Genomic DNA, 14440 nt, shown 5'->3' on the forward strand with positions numbered 1-14440 from the left:
ACCCTAACCCTAACCCTAACCCTAACCCTAACCCTAACCCTAACCCTAACCCTAAGGTCGATAGCGCGGCGTACAGCTAGTGGAGGTAGACTCGGAGACGCCTAGAGATTTAGAAGGATGGATATCGACGAGTACGGCATACGAAATAACTCGACTCGGAGTAGGCTCTATAGAGGTCAGCAGCTAGAGAAAATTTAAGAACCTATCTTTAGGTGATATATTAAATAGGACATAGATCGTAACCTATACCGGATAAAAGTCCGTCTAAAGATGGATTCTCGACTAGCGCGCTGCGGAGAGTTTAGTTATTCAACGATCAAGAATAGCACGGGATGTACATTCCGAGAGGAGAGTCGCCGATTATATAGGAACAACAGGATCGCTAATAGCACGGGATATGCATTCTAAGGGGAGAGTCACTATTCTCAGGGGAGGAACAGCATCGAAAATGACACGGGATGTATATTCTAAAAGAGAGGTACCGACCTAATAGCGAAGACAGAAATCCATTTAGAGATAAATTCTTAACTACTCTAACTTCACTATTAGAGACTTACCTTAAGAAGGTAGATATTAAGAATCTAAAGTCAGTATAATATTCGACTTTTAAACTTAGAGAGAGAGAAAAAATATTGCTCTATAGTAAGATAAAATAGAACGGAGAGTGCTTTCGAGGGGACAGAAAAATAACTATAGCCGAGTCCTCTACTAAGACCGCACTAGTCTTAATATAAACGTAGTATACTGCGCTTAAAGTTAGGGTGACTTTAAGATTGAGGCAGCTAGTTAGGTAGTTATAAAGGAAAGGTCACTACCTAAGCGAAGTAACTAGAAATGAAGAAGTTAAGAATTAATCTGTAGATGGATTCCTAAATAGTCATTAACTAGTTAGATTTAATATCTATAACTACCTACTACTCGGATCTAGGTGGCCGGGTAACTCTTAATGAGATAGTTCGGTAGATTATAGGGGCGCGATAGATGATTAGTGTAATGGTCGAATAATCAGATTAGGACTAGTAGATAGGGTTAGTATAAGCACTAATTGGTGGCGTAGTCGAAAATTCAAAAGAGGTTTAGCGTTCCCGTGAATATCTTAGTAGAAGTACATCTAGTGCTCGAGGGCTCTATCTTCTAAATAAGATTATAGTATTAGTATTAGGCCTAAAGATAAATAGTGAGTATTATTATAATCCGGAAGAGAAGCTCTATTCGCTAATACTAAAAAAGTTTAAAATTTTAAAAGTTTTAGTAGGACTATAAAGTATAAGATTACCCTTTAGAATAGCTTATTAGCGTAGTAACCGGAAGAAAATCTAAAAGAGAAAGGTATTAAAGAAGTATATAGCTTAATAAAGTATAGAGTAGATAGCTTATAAATATAGCGAAGGGAAGGAAATTAAATATAAAAGGGTATTAAATAAGTATATAGCTTATACTAGGGGACTAGTAATAAATTTAAGCGACACCCTTAGTATCTTATCTTCCTTATCTAGGATAAGAACGCCTTTAATTACCTTTATATTAAGAAGTCTTATAATTATTAATTTAGTATAGTATCTTAAGTTATATAAATTAAGTAAGTATAGATAAGAAATCTATAATATTACTTATATAGATAGGAAATCCGTAATATTACTCGTATAGATAGGAAATCTATAATATTACTCCGCGAGTAGCTTTAAGACCTTTACTATACTAACTATAATTATTAGCGCTAATATATTTTATACTTCTCTTAGTAGTTAATAAGCGTTAATCGCGGCTATTATAGTCTCCTTTACTCGATTTACCAGCCGCGATATTACTATATACTAAAGTAATAGTTATTATATCGAGATAATCTTACTAATAGGTGTATAGCTTATTAGTATAGCGAAGAGAAGAATACTAAATAAGGAAAGGTAGCTTATAGGTATATAGCTTATTAGTGTAGCGAAGAGAAGAAAACTAAATAAGGAAAGGTATAAATCTTCTTAGCGAAGACTCTATAAAAATAATTTTAAAGAGGAAAGGCTAAAGAATACTAAGAGTGTAGGTTAACTATATTAAAACCCTATATACTGTATAGAAGAGAGTTTTTACTACACTATTCTTTAATAAAGTTAATTCTAGTAAGTTAAATTATAATATTAACCCTAAGATACTATTTAAAGTATTATAGTCATTTTAAATTTTAAAAAAGTAGTAAAGAACACTACTCTAACTTACACTTTAGCTTAATGTAGGGTTTCACCACATACCGTTAAAGCATGACAATGCGCCTTTACCTCTGGCTAGCATTCCGCCGTTACTCCCCTCGATACATATTCTTGGACTGGAGTATTATCTCACGTGGAGCGATCATAACAAAAGATTCGAAGTTAGGTTGATGGGATAAATATGCTCGCCTAGCTGTGTTGACGAGGCACAACAGGAATTGTAATGGAGCTGGGAGTCACTCCTCCGGTATAGACGCGATTCATGGCGCCACGGTGATACGATTCGTCGTACGCGCGTTCACGCCCTAGCACGCGTCCGGGGCCCTCAACCGGCGAGATCTCGATGCGGAGTCGATGGCCTTTCTGCACACGTCCGGTGGCTGGCATGATTTCCACATCAATCCTCACCACTTCGTCTGGGACGAGGGGTTGAGCATCCTCGCGCCGATGAGTATGCCACGGCCGTTCCTGCGTACTGAGCGTGGGATCGGTCGCCCGACGGGACACCTTGAGGCATCCCCAGGTCAGCGGGCTGACAGACCCCGTCTCACGCGTGCGGTACAGGACCTCTCGCTCCCCATCCATGACACGAACCGCGACGAAGACGTCGGCGTCAGCCGACGTGGACGACACCCACAATGTTGCCCGGAAATGACCCACCAATTCGAGTTCTTCATCCAACGGAGCCGACTCGAAAACGGCCATGGGTAAGGGCTTGGCCCAATCCTGCACATCGGCTGAATATTCGACAATTCCTTTCTGGTCGGGTAAGCGAGCGGAAATTTGGCCACCGCTCGCGTTCGAGCCGGCTTCTAGAAAGAGCTCCCGGTACTCCGTGTCGGGAAGAGGCCAGGTCGATGCATTGCAGCGCTCCCACCCTCCATCCCCTGTGCGAAGCACTATGCCCACAGCTGGCGGCTCCTGCGGCGGCTTCTTCCCTTTGAGGTACTGGTCGAAAAAAGCCTTCACGTCAGGCTGGAAGTCCTCAAACATATAGGCGGAGTAAGAGGCGTCCATGACCATCAGCCTTTTGTCGCGTGAGGAGAGGTGCGAGAACGCTTCGAACCCGGAACGAGCGTGAATCAAACCAGTTAGACTCACTGCCGTCAGCACGGGAGTGTCAATGCTGGCAAAATCGGCAGAGAGGATCCCATCACCGTGATAGTGCTCGTCATCCCAAGGGTGGCTTCGAAGTCCGCCGAGGAAGTCCACAGCGTCGCCGTTGGGATTCTTGATCGGCAGTACTATGTCGTTCCACCACTGGTGTCGGTACTTTTCGAGGAAGATCCCGCCAGGATATGCAAGGTCGCGGTAACCGCCATCCCCAGAAATCGGAGCCATGGCCCTCAAGGAAGGCGGGTGCAGTGCAGCTACATTCCACTGGATGGTTGCATTGTACGAGGCACCATAGGTGCCGACGTTGCCATCACTCCATGGCTGCTTGGCCGCCCACTCAATGGCATCGAAATAGTCGAGTGCCCCTTGCTTCGAGAAAGGATTCAATGTGCCCGGGGTATGGCCTACACCGCGCTCATCCACCCGTACCATGGCATAGCCGAGTGGTACCCAGGTACTGGCATTGCCGCTGGCCGCATTTTCCGACAATCGAAAGGAGGGGACGATGTGGCTTCGGTCTGTCTCATACCAGGCGGCTTCACGCTTCTCACTTGCCTCAAAGTCTGCGTCGCTGAGGATCGACCCAATCTGAAACGCTCTACCGTAGACACTGACTCCCAGGAGAACCGGATACTTTCCAGCATCGTTGGGGTGAAAGACGTCCGCGACGAGATAACTCCCGTCGCGGGTGGGAATTCGGACGTCCCTGAGCGCCCTAATTCCTGCCTGGGCGCGCCGCAGATGGTTGCGTGCTTCCTCTGCACCGCGAAAACGGCGCCCGAGCTTGCTGAACACCTCGCGGATCGCAGGCGCTTGCTCGAACGTGCTGATGTCGGAAGCAAACAAAATCCCATCCGCATGTGTGTTCACGATATCGCGGATGGTATCGTCGATGGACACACCATTTCGGAGGTCGCGTTCCGCCGCCAGGCTCTGAATGAAGCGCGCTCGGTTGACCGTCTCTGGAAGAGTCAGACTCGGTTTCCCCAGCCCAGCATCAACGCCGCCGCCACCATTGTGAAGCGCGGCCAGTGTCAGCGATGGGCTGCCCATCGCAGATCCGATAGACAGCTTGCCTATCGAAAAGGTCACCGTTTCGCCATCCCGGTAGAAGAAATGGCCTTGCTTGTCAGTGACGCCTTCCTGCGAGTCGGTCCGATATCCTAGGCCTACCAAAGGGCCATCGTCAAACTGACCACTGAGTGGCTTCGGAGGCTTCGATTGTAGTTCAATCATGGTTTTTCACGCACCGGAAAATATGAAGCGGTCTATGTTCGGTGCAAGAAGAGATACAACGGGTTTTATTGCCAACACCAGGCCCATGTGACAGGCGACAGAGAAGTCAGCCCGCGGAACACTCACAGAATCTGATCTTGTTCATGATATCCCGATGCAGTCGCCTTCACGGTCTGACCATACACTGTTTCGGCCCATCAACGCTACATCTAATTATGCCGCCGCCGCCTCCGCTGCTGGATAATCCGCCGCTTCACCGAATTAGATACACCGCCGTGATGGATGAATCTCCCCGCCCGGGGATAATACCTCACCTACTTCCACGAACATATATACCCTGCCATATAAGACCTTGGCTTATATTGCTTCCAATCCTCAAGCAGAGACTGCCGACCACAGCGACATAGGTCCCAACTGCTGAACATCTCTCTCCACCGCCACCTTTTACCTAGTTCAGTCTTGGGAAAGCACCGCGTGAACGATGCCACCCGTAACGCACTTTGCATTGAAGGAGAAGTATGAGTATCACGATGGGTTGGGAAACCATCACCGGTGAGTCTGATCCCCCGTCAGCCTGTGGAAGTGGATGAAGTTTTGATTCTTTGGTACAGGTCTGAAGCCGTCCCTGGTGCTGTCCCGGTGGTCAATAACCACCCACAAATCCCCCCTTTAGGGCTCCGCACCGAGAAAATCTCTGGGACATCCTTCGTAGGTCCACGGGCCCACAACTTATTCACATATCTGTACCGCATTGAGTCTTCCTACCAACACACAGAGTTCACCGAATGGAACCACGATCTTGAATTTGCCAATCCGGCCCCGGCGAAACATCTCAACCCGAATTCAACCTCGTGGCGCACCTACCCGTTTCCGGAGAAAGGAGACTGGATGAACCAGCGCCTATTGGCGAGTAATGGCAATGCGCAGCAGAAGACCGGCATCGCTGTCTGGGTGTTCAACGCACACAAAGATATGGCTCCGCAAACGGCTTTCACCAGCCTGGATGGCGAGGCTCTCATCGTCCCACAGTTCGGGTCGCTGGACATCACGACGGAACTGGGCAAGCTACTGGTGAGGCCGAACGAGATAGCCGTGATTCCACGCGGGATGAGATACCGCGTGACACTGCCAGAGGGGAAGCCGTGTCGCGGGCACATCTGCGAGCTCTACCAGGGCCATTACCGGCTCCCCGAGCTCGGCATCATTGGGACGACCGGCCTAGCCAACTCCTACGATTTTCAGGTACCGACGGCCTCCTTCGAAGGCCAGCTGGAACGGGCGACGAACGGCGACCAGATCCCCGTCGCTAACAACGGGGCGAACAAATGGACCATCATCTCGCGCCTGGACACCAAGCTGTGGACCTGCTCTCAGGTCACAACGCCCTTCAACGTTGTCGGCTGGCAAGGCACACTCTACCCTTACAAGTATGACCTCGCTCGCTTCGATACGATAGGCAACCTTCGTTACGGCCATGTCGACCCTTCGGTTTACGTTCTCTTGACAGCTCCTGCGTTCGGGAAGGCGCCCGGCACTGCCGTCGTTGACTTTATCGGGGTCCCCCCCCGCTGGCAGGCGGCCGACGACACGTTTGGGATGGCCTGGTTCCACCGCAACACGATGCAGGAGTTCGGGTTCCCCGTCATCAACGATCAGCGTGCCGACACCCCGTTGAACAACCCCGACACTGATTTTAGCCCCTTCGGAGGCTACCTCAATGGGGCGATGGCAACGCATGGTCCTGACGAGCCGCAGTTTCAGGCGATGAGGGCCAAGGATACACGCACGCCGAGCAGGTATGGGAACGAAAAAATCACCATTTGTGCAATCGAGACCGAATGCCCCCTTTATCTGACTGATTGGGCTCACAAATCTGCTGAGAGGAATCTGAAGGCGGTGATTGAGGAGTACTTCCGGGGAAAGCAACTTCAGCGCAATCCAGCGGATTCCAAGTAGATTCGCCTGTCCAATTTGATATCGTATCAATCAGCTTTCTGTCATTCGTGCCACCCGGGTTTCCACAGGCAGCCCTATTTGTTTTCTTTTGGGGTTTGATAGACTTTCCATCCGTTGAGTTGTTCCAGGTAGGAGTCTTGTCCCAAGACATTCAGGTTTCTATCAGTTGCATGTACGACATAGGCCGTCGGCCTGAGGGCCCATTCTCAATACGCGCGCTTCATCGTCTAGCAGACATGGACTCCTACGCCGGGACCTGTGGCGCAGATATTGTAGCTCTTTATTAGACCATATGACCGGTCATAGGACTTGCCACTTATTCTTGTCATGCATACGAGTAGATGGCAGTCGTCTTCCTGTCCTGAGGATCGAACAACGAAAGTTCACCGAGAGACAAAACAAAGAGGAATTCTTGGATTGTTCGTCCTGGTCATTCATTGCATGGTAAACCCTGAAAGTGGCTGGGGATAGTTTTCGACGTGACAATGAGATATCTGTCTATACAACTCTGCAGCTTCTCTTCTTCCAACTTAGCTCATCAGCCCAGCTCCTCTGACCTAGCACCGTGGGAAACCCGTGACCTTTCCAAATTAGAACAGTCAGCTTCCTGTTCTCGCTTTGTTGGCCTCTCTTAACTTCTCCAAGCCCCCGAGTCCTTCCAAGTCGGTGTCGAAATCCGGCCGCATCAGCTCAATGACCTGAGTCGTCCTACCGAAGGCCATGCCTCCTAATCTGCTCATCGGGCGGAGTACCTGCGTCGGAAGTTAACCTCAGCAACTTTGTTCTCTCTAATGCGGGGAACGGGCTTGGGACCGAACCAGAACGCAGAGAGAAAGAAAAGGGGGGGCTGATCGGGACGAACCGCAAGATCCAGCTCATTCCTTCCCTCGTTAAGAGCATCCTCTCTCGCCCAGAAGTAAGTGACTTCGAGGGTCTCGAGGGTGCCCGCTTTGGTGCCAGGCTTGCTGCGACTCGAGAACTCGCGCACACTCTCGAGCCGCGCCTCCATACTGAAGACAGATTCCCTGACACGGGCGCAGGACACAGTGTGGCAGTCATACACGGGAGTTAGGCCGGCGATTTCCCACTCGGACACGCCGTAGGGGGCGTCAATGCTCGTGGCGTTCACGGCCTCGATGATGCCCTCGCTGACGACGTTGATGACGCATTCTCTCGTCTCGAGGAGGTTGAGCAGCGTATCTTTCGCCCTGGCCATCGGGCTCATCAGCCCGACCACCAAGATGGGCGGGTCCACGTTCACGAGCTGGAAGTAACTCATCGGCGCCAAGTTCTCGCTCTTGCCGTCGCGCGACCGCGTCGAGATGAAGGCGATGGGCCGCGGCACCACGCCGCTCACGAGGAGCTTGTAGTTGTCCAGCAGTGAGCGGTCGGGAGCGTAGGGGTCAATGGCGATGTGCTTGGCGGTCGTCGCGGAGGCCGACGTCTGCGCGTGGGTGTGGTTGGGGCCCGCGCCGAAGGTCCAGTCCGGCGCAGGAGTCTGGACTACCACTGGCGCGACATCGTCCCACAGGGGGCGCGATGCTTCCGCCTTCTTGAAGTCGGCTTTCCGCGCCTTGCGTCTGTCTACAGTTTCCTTCTGCTGGCGTTCGGTAGCCATGACGGGGGGTGGGGGCCACGCGATCTCGGCAGGGAGAGAGTGAGAGATTCGATCAAGACCTGCCGACGCCCTTGCACGGTGTCAAGCACAATACCAAGGACAGCTCGCACTACTTGAACAGCCAGAGTGGTTGGTGTCTGCCCTTGCCGGTTATTGTACATGTACTTCCAAGCTGCACAAGTTACGACCGGGGCGGGGGGATTTTGGCCAGTTGACTATTGCAAGATAGCCCGCCGCTGGAAGAGTCAGCCCGCCCGCCGCCAGGAGGATGGGCCGACACGACACCGCGAGGACACAGGCCGCCTGGCAAAGAAAGGCTGTGGACGGCGCCATCAAACACCCCCCAAACCCGATAGGCTCTCAACGCGGACTTCCCATGGATTGGTTGTGATCCAAGCATCTGCTCCACTTGCTGCTGCGCGTGCTCTCGGCCGGAAACTGCAGCACCACCCATCCAAGAATGAGACCGTCTCGCGGGATATGAGTTGTAAGAATGTCGACGCCCGCGCGTCGCAACTCTAGATGACGAGATGCTAAACTCGGTGTGCGGGACGACCATCCTCGATGGGAGCAATTATGTAGCCGGGCCAGATGAGATGGCCGCTGCTGCAAACTGCTGCCGATCATGCTGTGAGCACTGAGCCTGGGACGTTGAGATCTTGTGCCTCGCAGTCTTGATGGGGCCGTGTTATGTGGGTGAAAAGTGAGTCTGCCTGATGCTCGAATGCCACCTTGGCGGTCGGACGCATTTCTAGAGCTGACTGGAATCATTTTCTCTCTTTAGATATGTACATCGACTCAGTGGCCTTGCAAGTTCATGTGCAACGGTTGAAGCCTCAGATGCAGCTTTACGACCCGAATGGCCCAAACACGCCGTCTGGCCCTGTTCGGTTTTCAGTGAAGCTCAGCTACAAGTCCGGCACGGATTCGACCACCCTACCTTGCTGGGAAGACGTCTTTAAGAACGAGATAGGAGCACTGTGCTAGGCGCTAGCTAAAGTTGCTTAGGAGCAGGAGAAGTCATTCATCGTGCAGGCCTATGAAAGTGAGGATTATGTGACGAAGGTTCATGCAGCGAGTAGGGGGATAAAGGCGATTAAAGCAGTGTTGGTTCAAAGGACATACGGAATGGCCTATAACCCTACAACCCCCCATTTCGAACGTTCACGGCGGTCATCTGCATGAAAGTAGCTGATAGAGTCTTTGCATCACAGATTCTCGAAATCGTAGCGGAGTGGCGTCGAGAATGGATTTCCAGTGACACTCTCTGCGTCTGCCCATTGCGTCCCCATCCAACCCGGGTCGTCCATGATGTAGTCGAGGCTTTCAACCCCGTCTATAAGTGGGCCGTCTGCCCCTGTGGTTAATTGTGTACTGGCGAATGTGGAAAGCTGTTCCACGGCCTGTTGAAGAGCCGCATCACTTGGGGTTTCGGGATGGCCAATTGATGCCGCCTCCTTCAGAAAAGAAGCGTCGATGTGGCTTGGGAAACACAGGATGCGCGTAGAGATCCAATGGTCTTCGTCGCCCGGGCTGCTGTCCGCCCAGTTGAGATCTGTTAATTTCTGCTCGTACCGTCGGAAAGCACCTAGATGCTGCCGATCAGTCCACAGTTTGGTAGTTTCCTCGTAGTAGTTTCCACGAGGAGGGGTTTCGAGACGAGACTTGAAACATACTCAGAACAAATTGGCCAAACCGCGAGAATTCTGCAAACCGTTCTAGGTTCATGGTCAAAATTCTCAGGTAGAGTGACGCTTTCTCCGCCAGCTCCCAGTCAGCTCGCGTGAATGACTTGACGAGTAGTTGAAGGCATGCAGGCCCCCACAGACTGTAGGCCAGGTAAGGGAACGAGCGTGCTATATTGTCGGTGGACCAATCACGAATGATGGAGCAAACGGTCTCGGACGCAGATAGCGCCACAGAGAACGCCTGAGATTCAGATGACACGGCAATGTGATCGCCATGCCGTCGCTGGTGGGAGAAATCTCGACAGTATGTGAAGATCTCGAATGGTGTTGCACGTTTAAATACACGGATCTTGTTGCTGAGTAACAATATACTGAATGCTTTGGTCAGCAGCAAGCACACGGGGGGAGGATTTTGAGACCCGCCATTCAATCCCTATCCGCAGGGGGACACAGTCGGTCGAGACGTCAGGCTGGCCAGGGGTTTTCTGCAATGGCGGCTCCGTTCTCCAGCCCATGGGCATGTTTTGCTTCCAAGCCGTAGCACACTCCTCGATCGTGTAGAAAAGATCCTGTGATTGGGGCACACTGTCGTCTATGATCGCTGCCTTGATCAACTTGGCGACCAGATGCATCGTCATGATCCGACACGCCAGGACGGACAGTTGCGACGGGAGTGCCAGAGACGCCCGCAAGTCGTGAAGACTCACTGGTAAAAAGACCGACGGACGGTCACGGCCTTCAAACCAGTCCTTGTCATCACAAGGAAGCTTTGTCTTGCAACTTTCCCAGTCGATTAGACGCGGCCGGTCTTTTGTCACACAAACAAAGTTTTCCAAGTCGGCAACGGCCCACCAGGCGCGGCGCAGCTCCTCTTGCTCAACCCAGATGGATCTGGATGAGCAGACGCCGGTACCCTTTGGGTTGGGCATGGTTTTGTCGTAGCTGTCAACTTGATCCAGGCCGCAGTCATAGGCTAGTCGCACAGTCATTGATAAAATGGAAAACGCTCGGCTGTTGAGTCCCATTCCCAGCTGGGCGAAAGTGAGCAGAGCGGCAGCTTGCACGAGGGCAATCGATGGTCTCTGCATCCCACCGCTTTTGAGCTCTAAATTGTCCATCTTCGAGATCTCACCCATGAGCAATCTGTTCGCTTGACTAAGGAAGCCTTTCCCGCGGTCCCATCGTTTTCGGATTTTGTGACTGGCACCATCTTGAGTGTTGCGGCATCCGGACATCTGACGCAGCGATCGGTCAAAAAGATCCACCTCGGGCTGATCCGAATATCTCGCCGCCAAAGAAAACATCGCTAACAGGAGCAGTGTGGAGTATCCGTCTGACACGAACGAGCTGCTTTCGACCCAAGGAACGAAGCTCGGCTGATGAAAGAGCCGGATCTGAGGATGAACATAGTCAAAGTAGACTTCTACCAGATGAGTGATGAGAACTTTCGGAGGGAGAATCAAGTCTTTCCCGGAAGACTGGTTCCACGATAGTTGAGACCTGATAGGTCTGCGCGTTGACGATTGAGACGAAGCAGTCTGTCTCAAGGAATTCGGAGTCGAGAGTGACCAGTTTTCATCCTCAGCCGGGGTCCATTCGCAATTGTCGGGCATCGGCCATGAGGCTTCTGGAGGCGGCCGTGGCCCTTCGCCAGGTCAGAGGGTGCCAAACACATAGCAGTAGCAGTGGGGTTACCCTGGGTTCTATTATTTTCGTACCCTCCCCTTTTGGAACCTTTTTTAGGGCCGGGTTTCAAGGCGAAGGCCGGATAGACGCAAGCCATCCCCGCTTGAATGCACAGGTGACATTGCGGCTTTCTCCCATCACCTGAAGATACACGGTGTGAGCACTTGCCACCTCCAAAGAAGGGGAGCGGCTGTCCAGAATCACCAGACAAGGTCCGACCAATACTCACATCTCTTTTTCCTCCTTTGGTATTCAGTCAGCCAGATTCTGCAAAGGTGGCAGGGGCCAAAAGTGTAGAAGTCCAACTGTTGGGAACCTCACCGGCTACAATTCTGGCAGGCTCGAACCCTGTGGAGAGAGACCATTTCTGGGAGTGGTCCATGGGCGGATTCCATCTCTTTAGTTGGATCAGAGAAGCGCACGGCGCTAGAAAGACAAGAAGATCTTGCGTACCGGCGAGATGGCCCAGTCCATGAGGATATATGACATTGAGGGCGGTGCTGTGGAGGCAGGCCTCAGGAGCTATCAGCAGGCGGCCGGTCAGACTCTCTAGGTCATTCTCGCGTATGCAATCACGGATCAGTGTTAAATGTAGGATGTTTCGGATTATGCACCAGGGGCCGGGGTGAGCATCATCCGGGTTGGTGTAAATCTGTAGACTCGCCAGCGCCTACCAAGCCGCTTGGGGCTGTACGCCGGCCGCTCAGGGCATACCTCCGGATCTTCCAGCGGCGCTCAGGGTTGCACAGCTAGATGCACAACCATGGTACCATGGCACAAACAGCTTAGTCATTGCTCAGGTCGAATGGCGAGATGCTCAGGTCTGGAAACGGCAGTGGAACTTGGAGCGGTCAAGATTCGCCGCTGAGGATCTTGGCATTGTACCGTTCCAGCCGGGATACCTAGAAGGCGGCGCCAGTCGGGCGTTGTTCCATGGAATTGGCGTACTCGTTAATGTCGACTTGTCGTTCCGGCAGATCGTGTCGAGACAACAGCGACGGAAGCGACCCCTTCGTGAAAGCAAGGTCGTTTGTAGAGTGGTAACGTGCCGCCTTCCAGGTGATACACACACTGATCAGAGACAGTGTTGTTGCCTGATACTGCCTCGGGCTACATAGAGCCAGCCCTTCCATCGGAACCCTTTCAAGGTTTCTCGTTCGCTTTGCGGAATTGTTCCTTAAGCAAAGACTGAAAATCGCCTGGAAGAGGACTCGCCACGAGAACTCCGGGGTTCAGACTAGCAAGCTGGCGGGGGCGGGGACACGGGCTGGCTGAGATCTGCCTGCGGGGATTGCCCGTAGGTCGCCCCAGACAGTGCGGGTGCGTCCACCGGTCAGGGCCGAAAGAGGTGTTCAGCGGGCGAACCTCGTTCCATTGGCAGAGTTCACAGTACCTATTGGTTGCCTATCATGCTCGTCAATTATTGTTCGGACCTTCCACTAGTAGTAGACATGCAGACAGCCCAGTCTGAGAACGCATAGAATAGCCACTAGCGCAAGACTAGCGACTGCTGCGGCCGGTCCTCGTCGTCATGCGGCGCTGGTGGCCGCAGTGGCAGGGAAAGGATAGGTCACGTTCACAGCGCCCGGTGGGCAGACATGACTGCAGGGCGAAATAGGGCGATCCAGGCAAGGACGATATCATGAACCGTGTTGGTGCCGTACCTGGACTTCATCGCGAACGATATCTCACCCATAGCAGTCGAATATTCTTGGACACATTTGGCTGGAGCTTGAGGAGTATTATTCCAGCTGAAGCTGTTCCATGGCGTGATCGTTGTCTCTTCGCTGCAAATTCTCGTTCCATTGGTCCTCCCTGCCCATCATAGTGAGAGCTGAATTAATGGCCACCATAGAATGGGGGTCGACGCTCGTTCACATGTATCAAATCCGGTCAGGAGCAGCGAAACGGAAGAGCGGAAGCGAAGAGGCATCGTCTTTCGAGCTTTTGGCTAGCAAATCAGTCGCTGTAGGTCGCCCTTCAGACTTGCCAGAGCCGTCAAACGAGCATTAGGCAACTGTAGAGTGCGCTCAACCACCAGCACACTGCCTGATGTTCTCCCATCGCATTACCCTGCCCTTAAAGCTCGCGCTTCGCTCGATTTGCGTGAGCGCCGAGTGAGCATGATATGTCTTTCCTGGCTCAAGTGCTAACTGACTGGATCGAAATAGGCATCCTCTAACATTCATTCTCCTTTCCTTTACCCCATCCACCACAAACGTCGATCACGTTCGCACCAGTCGTGTTATTGCCGCGCTGTCTGAAGATTTGGCGGTTTCGATTGGGTTCCGGGTTCTATTCTGTCAATCAGATGGTGACTCGGCGAAAGGCACCAAATCCACCGCAAAGGGGTCTGCCTACAGCTGGAGGCTGGCGTGGCATTCTTTGCCGACTTACCCTGGTGCCCGTGACCAATGACACGAAGGTGAAGATACCCGGAGGAAATTTTCAGCGGCCCGGGGAGACAGCGCGCAGACGGCGTAACAGGCGTTGGGCTTGGGTGCTTCCGACGGAACGCCTATGAAGTTAAGTGAGAACTCGTTTCAAATGCTTCAGGGTCGTGCGCCATACAGAGTTGTCCCTCATCGCCGCTCTTTCATCTTGGTCTTGGTCTTGGCGTTGTCGACTGCCATCATTTTGGCTTCCGCGACCTCCGAGGGAACTTCCCCTGCGCTGTCAAAGTTGAGGCGTGGGCGACCGAGGTCGCAAAGGCGGCTCTGGGAACCGAAGCTGACCCCAAGGCCGACGGCGAAGGATGGAAAGAGTTTGTGAAGGGCGTGGTCTTCGATGGTCACGAACCCTGCATCGCTCTGCCCCTCCCCCCCCCCCCTCTGTTAGGCCAATCATGCCTAGGGCTGTGCAGCAAGCCCGGACGACGCGTCGCCTGAAGTCAACATCCAGCCGCACACCTTTGTCGAGAATGTCGTCGACCGAGCTCT

General features: G+C 52.2%; 5 protein-coding genes across 5 annotated transcripts; 1 reads left to right on the forward strand and 4 right to left on the reverse strand.

The window, feature by feature from the left end:
• Window positions 1-2390: 2390 nt before the first annotated feature.
• Window positions 2391-4553, reverse strand: G647_05816 (uncharacterized protein; the record flags this gene model as incomplete). The annotated part of the gene is made up of 1 exon (XM_008730142.1): window positions 2391-4553. The coding sequence occupies one exon, from the start codon at window positions 4551-4553 to the stop codon at window positions 2391-2393; it is 2163 nt and encodes a 720-aa protein (XP_008728364.1).
• A 481-nt stretch (window positions 4554-5034) lies between these two features.
• Window positions 5035-6509, forward strand: G647_05817 (homogentisate 1,2-dioxygenase; the record flags this gene model as incomplete). Its single annotated transcript, XM_008730143.1, has 2 exons — window positions 5035-5105; window positions 5165-6509. 2 exons carry the CDS (start codon window positions 5035-5037, stop codon window positions 6507-6509), a joined length of 1416 nt encoding a protein of 471 aa, XP_008728365.1.
• A 599-nt stretch (window positions 6510-7108) lies between these two features.
• Window positions 7109-8127, reverse strand: G647_05818 (uncharacterized protein; the record flags this gene model as incomplete). The annotated part of the gene is made up of 2 exons (XM_008730144.1): window positions 7109-7261; window positions 7372-8127. 2 exons carry the CDS (start codon window positions 8125-8127, stop codon window positions 7109-7111), a joined length of 909 nt encoding a protein of 302 aa, XP_008728366.1.
• Window positions 8128-9335: 1208 nt separating this feature from the next.
• G647_05819 (uncharacterized protein) lies at window positions 9336-9855 on the reverse strand (the record flags this gene model as incomplete). Its single annotated transcript, XM_008730145.1, has 2 exons — window positions 9336-9715; window positions 9804-9855. 2 exons carry the CDS (start codon window positions 9853-9855, stop codon window positions 9336-9338), a joined length of 432 nt encoding a protein of 143 aa, XP_008728367.1.
• A 295-nt stretch (window positions 9856-10150) lies between these two features.
• G647_05820 (uncharacterized protein) lies at window positions 10151-11428 on the reverse strand (the record flags this gene model as incomplete). Its single annotated transcript, XM_008730146.1, has 1 exon — window positions 10151-11428. One exon carries the CDS (start codon window positions 11426-11428, stop codon window positions 10151-10153), a length of 1278 nt encoding a protein of 425 aa, XP_008728368.1.
• Window positions 11429-14440: the final 3012 nt, after the last annotated feature.

This window comes from Cladophialophora carrionii (assembly GCF_000365165.1).
Source record: "Cladophialophora carrionii CBS 160.54 unplaced genomic scaffold supercont1.5, whole genome shotgun sequence".
NCBI lineage: Eukaryota > Fungi > Ascomycota > Eurotiomycetes > Chaetothyriales > Herpotrichiellaceae > Cladophialophora > Cladophialophora carrionii.